The sequence below is a fragment of the Emys orbicularis genome, chromosome 18 (genome assembly GCF_028017835.1).
Source record: "Emys orbicularis isolate rEmyOrb1 chromosome 18, rEmyOrb1.hap1, whole genome shotgun sequence".
NCBI classification, from domain to species: domain Eukaryota; kingdom Metazoa; phylum Chordata; order Testudines; family Emydidae; genus Emys; species Emys orbicularis.
In genome coordinates this window covers 9,222,571-9,236,196 of record NC_088700.1, presented here as the reverse complement: position 1 = coordinate 9,236,196, position 13,626 = coordinate 9,222,571, and the positions used below count along the sequence as shown (strand labels likewise).

At 45.7% G+C, this 13,626-nt stretch overlaps 1 protein-coding gene across 3 annotated transcripts in view; it reads right to left on the bottom strand.

Moving 5' to 3' along the window:
* Positions 1–6,379: 6,379 nt before the first annotated feature.
* The window catches only part of VAV2 (vav guanine nucleotide exchange factor 2), a 304,801-nt gene continuing 297,554 nt past the window's right edge, over positions 6,380–13,626 (bottom strand). For 2 of the 3 annotated variants that reach the window (XM_065418653.1, XM_065418652.1), the window contains 5 exons: positions 13,020–13,107; positions 12,661–12,784; positions 10,732–10,818; positions 8,146–8,300; positions 6,380–6,424 (listed from right to left, as the gene is read on the bottom strand). In XM_065418653.1, coding sequence (XP_065274725.1) covers positions 6,380–6,424; positions 8,146–8,300; positions 10,732–10,818; positions 12,661–12,784; positions 13,020–13,107 — 499 coding nt within the window. The remainder of the gene's footprint in view (positions 6,425–8,145; positions 8,301–10,731; positions 10,819–12,660; positions 12,785–13,019; positions 13,108–13,626) is intronic. The other variant, XM_065418654.1, reaches the window with a different exon arrangement.

Below are 13,626 nucleotides of genomic sequence, written 5' to 3'. Positions count from 1 at the left end.
GTCTAGATTCAGCTCAGGGTTATGGCAGACTCTGATGGCAGAATGAAAGGGTCAAGACCCCATGTGATCGAAACTCTGCGGGAAGGTTCACAGCTGTCCAGTACTGCCCATGAAAAAGGGGGACAATGGCTGGGGAGGTGGTGTGGCTAGGGGTGCTGGAACGATCCCCATAGGAGTCACATTTAAAGCAACCTCGACCGCTATTGAGAAGCAACTTTCTGAATCAGCTCCGAAACTTTGCTGAGAAAGAAAGCGAAATGTCACCAACGTACATTCTGCTGCCACTAGCAAGTTCTCCCAGCTACTGTGGGAGGATAGTTAAAGGCTATTGCTGAAGAGTCAAAGAGAATAGGGGAAAGCAGCAGGGATACTATGGTACAGATCCATTTAATAAATATTTTATTATTAATTCAATTATATGACATTTCATAGTGAAATTTTGGGTCCCCCTTCTCTGGGGAAATAGGCCCATCCTATAGAAAAACCTCTGGCATAGCTTTTACGCAGCTTTATGATTTTTACACCGATAGAGAATGCTGTTGGATTCAGTATATGACTTTCCATAGTAACTGAAGATCATGCAGAATTGGGACTTATCTCACAGAAACCTGTATCGTAGCTCTGTGCATAAAAGCCCATCGGGGCAAAAAAATGCAGTGATCTTGGCCTAATTGACCGACTGCTTAGCAAAGTCTCAACGTTGCAAAAATTCTAAGTCATCGTACTATCAATGTGCCAGTATTTTTAATTTGCCCAGAAAATGGAAACAGTTGGGCAAGAAGAAAAAGCTGCACTGTACAAAGCATAGCAGGCTTTAAAAAGAAAAAGGATTGGTTGTTTCACTGGAAAACATGAGTATTCAACCTGTAATAGTAAGGATTAAAAAAAAAAAAAAAAAGGTTTGGGAAGGGCTATGAACTCTCATGTTCTGGGTATAAGCAGCCAACCTCAAATTAGTAGGTCAGGAATAAACTTTTCTCTGGGCAGATTATCTCATAGCTGCCTGGAGCAGGGTACTTGCATCTTCTGCAGCAGCTGGTGCTGGCCACTGTTGGAGAAAGGAAACCGGGCTACATGGGCCAGAGGTCAGATCCAGTCTGGCAATACTTATCTTCCCAAAGCAAACGTTTTGAAACAAGAAGTCCAACATGAAACCAACCCTCTTATGCAGAAAAGAATGTAGGTTTATTTGCAGTAAAAACCATGGTTTGGGGGAAAAAATCTATCAGTAAAATTACACATTGTTTTTGTTGTGGGATTTACTTTGATGTACTGTAACTGAAAAAGATCTGGAAAACCTCATGCAAGAAGGGTTTCTAAGTCGCAGCTAAAGCTTCTATTCCAGCATAACAAGCTACTCCAAATGATTTCCAAATTCCGAGCTAGAAACTATTCCATAAACAAACTTTTTATCTGACATTCCCTCCACCCGCCCCCTCTATCTCAATTAGTGCAGTGCAAAGGAAAAAAAAAATCAAGGAGTTTACATATTATTTTCCAACATATCCCGTTACAATTTTGAATGTTTTGCGATGAACTAAAATATATATACAATTTTCTCGCCATCATAAAAAACATTTCCCCTTCTTATTCACAGATATATAGCGTGGCAATTGGCTGAATAATTAATTACAAACAAGAAGAATCTTTTGTAACAAGTTTCTTACAACAGTAAACACGAGAGAGAGAGAGAGAGAGAGAGATTTTCTGAGGAATGATTCGTTTTTGCTGAGAGTGAGGAGGGGGAGCCATTCCCTGGTTACGGGCAGAGACTGTACAGTATCTATTACATGGTTTGGTAACAGGCAAAGATAACTATACATGCTACATGAGAGAACGAATAAGGCTCCAGTGATATGGGGTGCATGCTTTTTTATAGGGGTTCACTGTCCACAGACCCGCACAACATAAGGTTTTTTTAACAGAATTTTTAAACAACAGATTCAGCTAAGGCTTAAGAAATGTCTGAGGCATAAATGAACCATCTTTCCATATGAGGAGAGATTAATAAGATTGGGACTTTTCAGCTTGGAGAAGAGATGACTAAGGGGGGGTATGATAGAGGTCTATAAAATCATGGCTGGTGTGAAGAAAGTAAATAAGGGAGTGTTATTTACTCCTTCTCATAACACAAGAACTAGGGGTCACCAAACAAAATTAATAGGCAGCAGATTTAAAACAAATAAAGTGAAGTATTTTTTTCTCACAACGCAGAGTCAAACTGTGGAACTCTTTGCCAGGGGATGTTGTGAAGGCCAAGACTATAACAGGGTTCAAGAAAGAACTAGATAAGTTCATGGAGGATCGGTCCATCAATGGATACTAGCCAGATGGGCAGGGATGGTGTCCCTAGCCTCTATTTACCAAAAGCTGGGAATGGGTGAGAGGGGATGGATCACTTGATGATTCCCTTTGGGGCACCTGGCACTGACCACTGTCAGAAGACAGGATACTGGGCAAGATGGACCTTTGGTCTGACCCAGTATGGCCATTCTTACGTTCTTATCTTGAATTTTCTTCTCTTTATCCATTTTTTGTTGGGTCTTCTGGACCCAAATTCTGCCCTCGGATGCTACCGAAGGTTGAATCAGGTCCTTTGGTCTACATTTTCAAAAGTGACTAGTGATTTTTGGGTGCCTAACTTGCGACATCTTAAAGACTTTTTTTCCCCCACAGAGAGCAGATACTCCGCAGTTTTGGGAAATCAGGCCCCTTGAAGTCATCTCAAGATGGGCAACCAAAATCACCAGTGAGCCTTGAGAAGCTTGGCCTGTAGGCTGGGATTCTCAAAGAAGCTTAATGGATATGGGTGCCCAACTCCCAATTCCCTTTCAGTGGGAGCTAGGCCTGCAACTCCCCATATGGTTTGTGTACATGGGGACAACATTCAGCAAAATTAATCTGAATTAACTAAGGGTGTGAATTCACATTGGATTAGTTAAACTGCATTAAGCCCGGTGTGGACAATCATTTAGAATTAAAATGTCCTTAGCTGAATTCAAACTTAATTTCCAAAGTGAAGTAAACTGATCTGAATTAAGGCCACTTTACTTCTGAATAAGAGCATCCACAAAAGGATTTAATGCAGTTTATCTAATCCACTTTAAAAATTAATTCAGATTAATTTTCCTGAGTGTCCCCAAGTACACAAACCCTCAGCCTCCTTTTAGCTTCCTTCTCCAAAGCTCGGCCTCATTTCCTTTCAATACTGGCAGGCTGAGATGACAAAAGTCAAAAGGTACTTAGGTCGTAGACAATCAAGAAGACTGAACTGAAATAGGTTAGCACCGGACAATAGCCTTTAACAAAACCACAAGACATCTGACTGCTCTGTTCTTTCCAGCACTCTGCAGAGCAAAATGGGTAAGAGGAACCGCCCCTGGGCTGTGTGCAAATTGCAATCCCCACCTGACCACAGGCATGTTTAGACACTGGCATTTGAGCAGCAGGCACCCAGTTTAATCAGTCACCGCTTAATATGTGCACAGTTAAACTAAAATATTTTCTAATCAATATAGTGCAACATGAATGTTTCACTGGCGGCTTTGGCACGAGGAAGAATGAGCAACCGGGTGGCTCATACTGATCGAGACAGAACACAGGAAAACATAAAACCCCAACGCCAACGTCAAAACAAGCAGCAAAATTATTCAGCTTGTGCCTGGTCACTAAACAGCAATTTACCTTCAGAGGTCATTTGTTTTCCTTTTCACTCAGGCTACATCTACACTACGGGGGGGGGGTCGATTTAAGATACGCAAATTCAGCTACGCGAATAGCGTAGCTGAATTCGACGTATCAGATCCGACTTACCCTGTTGTGAGGACGGCGGCAAAATCGACTGCCGCGGCTCCCAGTCGACGGCGCTTACTCCCACCTCCGCTGGTGGAGTAAGCGCGTCGATTCGGGGATCGATTGTCGCGTCCTGACGAGACGCGATAAGTCGATCCCCAAGAGATCGATTTCTACCCGCCGATTCAGGCGGGTAGTGTAGACCAGGCCTCAGTGCACAGAATTCTCCTTTGGGTTTTAGTATCCCAATCTGGCAGCAACAATCCTGCTATTATTCCAGAGATTATACCTGGCGCATTTGCAGAATGGCTAGATATCGTTTCTTTTATTCGTCCATTGGAAGAGGTATGGCTGCAGTTCTCCTCTAAAGGCGAGCAGCCTTGATCACTTCCGTTGGTGTCCATTATGCCAGTGCAAATCTAGAGTTCCTCTGGATTTACATCAGTGCAAATGAGAGCAGAATCTGGCCCAAAGCCCAGTAGCAAAGTCTCAAAGCTGTCGGGCTGCTGAAAAACGTGAGATGGGAGCGACGACCCAAAAGTGCACTGTCTACACTAGAAACTTAAGTTGACATATCTTAGGTTGACTTACAACTGCAGTGGTTCATGTCCACACTACTCTTCTTCTGTCGGTGGTGTGCGTCCTCACCAGGAGCACTTCCACCGACTTAAGAGGGGCAGTGGTGGGGTGAGTGGAGGGGCTGAAAGCCCGGGATCTCGGCTCCACACGCAGCTCCCCACTGGGAGCCTGGCTGCCCAGCTGGAGCCGTGAATTTGACAAGCATGACAGCCAACAGCCAATGTAAGTAACGCAGTGTCACCCCAAGTACACAGACATAAGCCCTATGCCTCTCTGATGGAGGTGGAGTTATAATGTTAGTATAAAAGGGCACTTACATCGGCGGGAGCAAGGCTGTAGTGTGTACACTGACCCAATTAGGTGGACGTAAGCTGCCTTAGGTCGACCTAACTCTGTAGCGCAGACCAAGCCTCATTTAAAGCAACAGGAGGAGAATTTCTTGGCCTTGAAAGTGGGTGAAGGGGGAGTTGTTCCTTGTCGGGGATGCATCATGTTTGTTTTAAATAGTGCACTTTGAAAGGAAATGCTACCCTGGTGAGCAAAGGGCAGCACCTGGCAGAGGTCACTTGAAATTGATTCCACTGGACAATTCTGCCTATCCCGTAAAATGGACACAATTTGGAAAACAAAAGACCCAGGAGTACGTTATTCAGAGCAGTGCAATGATGAAAAAGACACAGTGGGAGGGCAACACAGAATTCTTCCTTATTGGCTCCAGGGGTGATGGGGGGGGAGGGGGAGAGAACAGGTGGGAAGACTTGGGGCGTAACCTCATGGTGCTGGTGGATGGGGCAAAGAGACTCTTTTACAACATATTTTTGGATAATGAGGGATTCAGCCTGCGGTCCTTACTCAGGTCAGTAAGCTCCATTGGAGGTCGATGAGGCAGATGTGTATAATGGCTACAGGAACAGGCCATTAGTCTGGCAGGGGCTTCTGCACTCTTGTTAAGCACAGGACAGGTGCGCTGTGAATGGTGCACACGCTGGAGCAGACGATGCACATCTAGAGCTATTACCGTATGTGCCACCCAGCACATCAATGGCTTCCAAACACTCTTCCCAGGGAGGGCACATTCTGCAGCCCCCGAACACCGCCAGACATCCTGATACAGGTGGGACCGTCCCGGCAAAGGGCTGTCCCTTTTGCCCTGGGTGAATCTAGTGGGACCAAAGTTAGTCCGAGAGAACGGACCCACGTTGCAAAACTGGAACTCTCTCATGATGTCTGGGGGTGGCTGTATGCAGAGTTTGACTTCACACCCGTGTCTCTCTCTCTCTCTCTCTCTCTCTCTCTCTCTCTTTCAAAAACTCATTCCTAGTTTACAACGGGTATCTTACAGAGCTCATGGAGAGAGGCCTCCTCACCATGCCTCCGCTCTGCTCCCCAAATCACCTCAGGAGGGCAGCAGAGTTGGGCTCTGCCGTTGAACACGCCGACTTGACAAGAAAAATCATTATCCAGAGGGGTCCATTCAAGCAGCAGGGGGAGAGAGCAGGGTGGGGTGAGGTCGCCTCTTCTGTTACTGTGGGGCTGGCTTGCTCCTTCTCAGTAGAAATCTGAAACGCTCCCTCCACCTTCAGTCAGAGTGAGACATTGGCCCCAGCCTCCCATGAGCCCCAGGGTGGCTTTTGAAACACCCTCCGTGAAATGGGTTTGGGTGAAGTGTCTGAGCAGAGCTGGGCTGAGTTGTCCTGCTCAGGCAAGGCTGTTGAGCATGATCTTACCAGGACCCTCCTGCTGCTGTTACAGACAAGTATTACCTCATAGACACTCTCTCTTACACACAAGTAACACAACCCAGGACTGAGAGCCAGTGGCACCCCCTGACGCGCGCACACACTTTACAGAGGATTGATTGTAAAACAATTCACAATAGACTTGTTGTTAATACTGGAGGATTTCTGATTGTGTTTCACTCAGAGCCTTGGGCGTTGGGACCACTGTGCACACTCTGCGGTGGCTTTTACTGGGCGCTTGGTGATGCCTGCCAGAGATCCGGTCCTCGTTACACTCCCTCCTCCTCCACGTAGGTTGAAGGAAACCAACCAATCTGCAGCAGAAAAGGAAAGATGAGCAGGACCCCTTGGGCATGGATATGCAAAGAGACCCACCCAAACTGAGCAGAGAGACATTTTCCTCGTAGAACGAGCTCCATCATCCCACCATTTATGTTGCCCCAGAAGTCTGGTCCTGTATCCATAGAGCTGACACATATACAATATCTTGCTCCCAGCTATGGGGGACTGAGACTTTAGTCTGGGTGGAAGAGCACTTGGTTCTCCAGCATGGTCCAATAATGAGAACATGGGACAGAGTCAGACTAGGTTCTAGTCCTGACAATGCTACTGATTCTGTCTGCACAACCTGGGGCAAGTCATTTATCCACTGTGCCTCAGTCTTCCCCATTACTAAAAAAGGAATAACAAACCTCCCCCACAGAGGGCTGCTCTGTGGATTAACTCAATAGTGTCTACAAAGTCTGATGGGAGGCACTGTAGAAAGACACTGCCTTATTATGATCAGCATCTTTAGACTGTGGAGTAGTCTCCCTGAGGCACCATCGCTTGTAGCCAGTACAATTGCTAATGTCTATGATTCTGAGCCATGGACTTTCAGAGCCATTCCTGTGTCCGTTCCCAGCATAAAGCCATAAGGTGGATCAGATCCAGATGCCGGCTGTGCCTGTGAGACTGGCCCTGGTGCCGTTCCCGGTCTCTGTGCTGCTCTACATTTAAAGGTCACTGCCAGCTGCTGTGCTTTTGAACGGAATAATTTTACAGCATTGGCCAAGGACTACCTCCAGCAGGAGGAGGAATGGGATCCTAGTACATTGCATGGTAAAGGGAAGCAAGCCGGAGAAGTCCATTGCTTTCCCAGGCAGGAATCCAACTGCAGAGCTGCAACCCTGGTTTCTTGAAGTCTTTTCCATGTGTCCAACCTTTAGCTGGTGCACACAATTCTCTCTTACTAAAGGCATGTAGAGTACATATCCTAGCACAGGTATAAATAACGGAGTAGATGGTGAGGCGAGACACGCCAGAACCTTAGGGTACATACCCTACCCAGCTCTCTACATGCCCAAGCCACGCCTCCCATGGTCTACACGGCTGTTTTTACAAGGGTGCTGTCCCACTCCCTCCCCAAGGCCGGAGCCTTTCCTCACCACTTGGAAAGGCTCCAGCAGCGGGGAAAGGCTCTGGCAGGGGTAGGCAGCGGGGAAAGGCAGTGATCCAGCAGTGATGACTCCCCCCGGGCAGAGCCTTTTGCTGTCACACGTAGCTACACACCACAGTGTGGACGCAGCCTGCTTTTCACGGCAGCACGTACCTGTACATACAAGACATGCTGCCGACAGCGCACACAAGGCCTAAGTTGAAACTAGAGTTCACCATAAGGCAGTGTGGTCTGGAGGAACAAGCACAAAATTGGGAGTCGGGAAGTCCTGGGTTCTAATCTCACTGCTGTCACCTATTCATTTCAACACCTTTGTCAAGTCACTTTCCCTGTCTCGGTTTTCCCCATCTGTAAAATGGGGCTAATTCTTACTCTTCCACCTCCTGCGGATTAATTAGTAGAGCTGGCTGAAAAACGGAAAAGGCAATGCTTCCCTCGCCCTCCTCCCTTTTCTTTTTTTTAAATAAAATTAGATTGAAATTTGGAAAATTCTGACCCGCTCTCTTAGCGAGTCCACATCTGAACACACCTACTGTTCTAAAAAGGCAAAGTGGTGTTATTTAAATATAAAAGAACCCTCATCTCTCCATCACTTACCCTTCCATTTGTTTCTCCCTTCCACCATCCCTGGTCCCCGCCTATCCTGCTGTAGATTTTCACCACGTCGCCCTCTCGCAAAGACAGCTCTCGCATGTCCCGTGCGGCGAAGTTGTAGCGTGCCACCGCCGTCCCTATGGCCGGAGGCGTGACCACTGCGGATGGACAAGGAAAGGGAATTAGAGGCCTGCGCTGTCGTGTGAGATCATCTGAATCCTGGGAAAAGCTAGACTGTGTTCAACCTGGGTTTTTACCAGAGTCCTCATTTCCATTGCAAGTTCAGGGCAGAAAACAGCTCTGTGGACTAAGACAATTAGATATTGAGGTGGCTCTATTTTAATCCTTCAGTCATGCGTGAATTTGAATCGCATGGTTATATCAGATTTCCAAGGCTGGGTTTTCCATTATCAACATCTCATTGGTCTCATAATGGGTCTCAATCAGTTGCATCATCCCTCTAGTCACTGGATATAAAACTTTGAAGGACACCCAGGAAAGGGACTGTCTATTTTGTGTGTGTGTGTGTGTGTGTGTGTGTGTCTCTCTCTCATTGTTGGGTGTTGCCACAGGTGATTGGGTCAAGGGGTATCTCTATGGGAAGTGGGATAAAAGCAAAGGTTTTATAAAAATAAAGGGAACAAGAAAAATCTATTCCAAAGTTATCCCCATCACTTCCAGTTGTTGCTTTACTGCTCTGACATCTAATGAGCCACCTCATCGAAGGGAGATTCCACAAAGCAATTTATATTTAAACTACCTCTTTATTTGCTGTTGGGATTAGCCACAATGGCAGATTCTCTCAATGGCACGGAGATAAGGAACCTGTAAATTGCAATACAAGGACTGACCACCTAGGGTAGTGTCCTCTCTGACAGTGGCCATTGGCCAAAATAGGTGCTTTGGTGAAAAGGCCCCTAATTGGGGACACAGTTTTTCAACAATATCCTAGCAATGGGGAATTTCTTACTGATCCTAGCTCGTAATCAGTTTGTAGACCTCACACTTCAGAGCACAACGTCAGCAGAACTGCAGATGCTATGCTTATTAACAGACATCTCTAATCCTTTTTTAGAAACTGTACTAATGTATTTAGTTCAGAAGGACCAGAAACTGGTCATCAGTTTACAGCATGCAAGTGGCATTCCATTATTAATATCTTCCCCGGGATTAGGAATTGAACAGAACCAGATTGTAGCAAATGGTGCAGATCTCAGTTGCTTCAGGCCAGGAAAGAAGGGGGTTATCGCCTTTAGCACAGAGGTTGCAAAGGCGATATGGGAAATGTACCACCTGCATTCTCTGCAATATTGTCCTGCAGGTTATACAGGCAGAGGGAGTCAGGGGGTTTAAATGATGGGAAGGGACATGGTTATAGCAGTAATCATGCTCTCAGAGTCACAGGCAAACAAGGGGGTAAAAAGGTTTTTTTTAAGTTTACAAAAAAATTTTTTTTTTTTTTTACTGCTGTTTGTTTCTATGAAACTGTCCTTTAGTCTTAAGGACTTTTCAGTTAAAAAACTGTTTACAATTTTAAATGTTTTGCAAACCGAGGTTGAACTGGGTTTGGAGGAGGAAGCTTTGCCCAGGTTTTCAGCACTCAGGATGTAAGGAGATGCAGATGGCAACAGACAATTAACACACAGAAAATACATGTACTGCAGGGCTCATATGGCCTAGTAAGGGTGCCAGGCTGGGGAGAACAGTGTGAATGATGAAAGCTTTGAACTCTTTCACCAGAAGCGTGCTCAGAGCTGATTTTCTGTCTCAATCTCATTCACTTGCAGGATTCAGATTTCACAGAAAAGCTCTCAGGGGAAGGAATCTGTCTTTTAAAATTATGTAACCAAGCATGGCAGGAATAAGACGTGATTTTCACTGTCCAAGCTGCTGAAAATGCTAAAAGTTAAAAGGCATAAACAGCGAGAAGCGATTGGGTTCTAAACACCTTTTCATTTCTGATCATTTAAGGTGTTGCTGGTCCCACAGGAGAAGGAAGATGCTTGTCTGATGCACGTTGGAGTTGAATATTGCTCCAACATTTTATAGGGGATTCCATCACCTTTTGAAATCATGGGCTCCTCCCAGCTGCCCTAATTATGACGCTACTGAGCACACTCAGACATTAGAGCTCAAAAACTACTGGAAATGAAAGTTCTATTATTGTAGCAAGGAAAAAACAGTCTTTAAAATGGTGTGATGCCAATGTTCCAATCTACGAGAGACACAGGAAAAACGGGTCAAGCTTGAAGTATATCATGAGATCCCAATCCACTAGATTTAGATTTCTTTTTTCTCCCCCCACCTCTTTTCTCAATATTTAATGCACTGTGTTTTCTTATTTGGTTTCTTGCATTTTTCTGGTTACCAGATTCTGCCCCCAGCTGACACCCCCAAGGAGGGGCAACACCTTAGCTGAACTTTTTATATAGATGGGGAGGGATGGCAGGGGATAGGTGGAGGGTCTCACTGCGGATGGCTTTCAAGCTGATACCGTTTGTGTCCTGTCAAAAAGCAGGCAGAGGCCTGCTGCCCTAGGGATGGCCAGTAGATGGTGCTTTCTTCTCAAGAACAGAAGGAGCTATATACCTGACCAGAAAGGAGTGGAGGAATTCTGAGAAGAAAAGTTGAGGCCCTGAGGACTGAGAAAAGAAAAGTTGTAGGAAGCGCAGGAAGCTGCAAAGAGGTTAGAAACAGAGGCAGAAGAACAAGAATTAAAAAGGAAATTAAAAATCCACAGTGCAGTAGAAGCTTGCAAAAAAGAAAAACACTAAGCATGCAGCAATTCTTCTTCGGGAGCCTCAGCTGTGGCTCTGGGAGGACTTAGGATACATCTGCACAGTCAAAATACAATGGGCCAGATTCTCCTCCTGCTTACACTGGTGTAAATCAGGAGTGAGTCCATTGCAGTCAGTGGGCCCAATTCTCTTGCCTTCGCTGGGAGCAAGAGGAGTAAATTGGGAGCAACTTGCCATTGAAGAAAAATGGACAGAGCCAGTTGAACATTTTCAGTTGAAAAAATATTTTTGGGGCTGGAAAATGCCTTTTGAACCCAAATGAAAATGTTCACGAACAAAATTCATTTTTGGTTGAAATTTTTTGGTTTTCAAAGGAAAAAATGTTAAACAAAAAAAAATATGTTAGTTTTGGTGGGTAAAAATATCCACTCTTTCCCTCTTTTTTCAGTGGGGAGAAAAAAAGTAAAAAAGCAAGAGAAAAATGGGTTTTTAATCACCAAAATGAAACTTTTTAAAAAAACATCTTGGAAAAAATTGAGAATGTCTTTTCCAAGTTTTCAAAAAATGAATTATTTCACAGGAATTTTCTATGGTAATGTAAAGGTTCATTTGTTGAGGAATTTTTCACACAATATGCTTACCATGTTTTTGACTAGGTCTAACAAATCATAGGTGTATAAACCGGCATAAGTGACATCAGAATCGGGGCCAGTAAAACTGACATATAGACGCTTGTACAGATAGATAAGCGACAATCTTGTGAGTCTCAGAGGTGAAACAAGTTCTTCTCTTCATGCCGATTGGCTTCAGTCCTTTTCCATTTATTTATTTATGGCAAAGGACTTGAAATTTCTCGCGCTGAAGATGTTGACCTCAGAGATTTTTTGACACGGGATAATTACACTCATGATAGCAATATGGGCCCGATCCTGCCACATGCCAAGCACTCGCCACTCCTCACCTCAGCTTACGCGTGCTTTGTATCTTGCAAAATTGTGGCCAGATCATTATCCTAAAGGGTTTGGAAAAGTGGTGGAGGGATGACACCTCCCCCCAAAAGAGAGTCACAGACAGTAAGGGAATGATGTTTGGAACAAGAAATCAAAAGTAGTTAAAGACCAAAGAGAAACCCCCTAGCTGGGCTTTCCTAGGAGACTGGCCTTCTAAGGGTACGTCTATACTACCCGCCAGTGTTCGATGTATCGGGGATCGATTTATCGTGTCTCATCTGGACGCAAAAAATCGATCCGCTAATCGACGCCCGTACTCCACTTCGGCAGGAGGAGTAAGCGGCGTCGACGGGGGAGCCGTGGCAGTCGACTCGCCGCCGTGAGGACAGCCAGGTAAGTCGAACTAAGATACTTCGACTTCAGCTACGCGAACCCCCCCGCTAGTGTAGCCCAGGCCTTAAAGGCAAACTCCCCACAAATGCCTCCCATGCAACCAATCCAAGAGCCCTTCCTCTCAGCATCCAGGGAGGGGGAGAATGGAGACACTGAGCTTGCACTCATGTGCTTGACAAGGAGCCTGACTAGTTCAGACTCACTCTCAGGATCATGGGTTCAAGTCCCGTACTGGGCACATTTCTTTCCAGAGGTCAGGCTAAATGATCTGACAGTCCCTTCTGGTCTTCAAGCCTCTGAACCCCCTTTGTTCGCTGGAGACCAGCTAGAGCTCCTACATCTATCACACAGGTATTTCTTAAAAGGGGAACCAGAGGGGTGGCTGTCCATGAACTATTGTAGATGCAAGCCACTGTCCTGGGCACGCTGGGTTTTACCTGGGGAGCGAGTGAAGGTTCTGGAGGTAGAACGTTCTCGGGATTTGTATGGATATTTTAACGTTGTATCCAGCTGTTTAAAGCTCTCCTTCAGCGAGTGGGTCTGGTAGTATTCGACCAATTCCTAGAGAGAACACATTGAGTACATGTGATCACCGATGGGGCTCAGCACAGCTCCGGAAAAGCAAGTCACGCTAGGGTGACCAGATGTCCCAATTTTATAGGGACAGTCTCGATTTTTGGGTCTTTTTCTTATATAGGCTCCTATTACCCCCGACCCCCTGTCCCGATTTTTCACACTTGCTGTCTGGTCACCCTAAGTCACGCGCACAGTGAGAAAAGCAGATTCAAAAACGTACCAAAAGGCTTTCAAATTTTTTGGCTTCTGTGATGTGAATCCAGTTGTCTTTCTCCACCACCTTAATGTGCTTGACTTCCTCGTTAAACCTGTGACAACAATCGCAGCAGGCACTTCAGAAACACCCTGATCCTTACGCTTCAGCTTCTGTCCCGCCGTGTATTAGCATGTAGTACTCTGCCTTCTACCAACGCTTTATGACCACCAGCCACTTGGCTCAACCCCCCGGCAGGTGCATCAGCCTTATCCCCTTCCCAGATGGGGAATCGAAAGCACAGAGGTTAAGTGACCGAGGGAGTCGGTGTCGGAGCTGGGAACAGAACTCAGCAGAGGGGCTGGGTGCAGCGTTTAGGACGAACAATTTATTTGCCAAAAAGTGCAGTGTTGGGTAACCCAGAACGATTCATGAATTTGCCAGACAGTTTCAGCCCCAGCAAAATTTTCCGGCGTCATTCACAAAACGGCCAGAGGAGGTGGAAATTGTGGTAGTTCTGCCTCCCTTATAATTTTTAACCCAGTGGTTAGAGCATTCATCTGGCATGCGGGCGACCCAGGTTCAATTCTCCCCTCTGTCAGATGTGGAGCAGGGATTTGAAATTGGGTGTCGT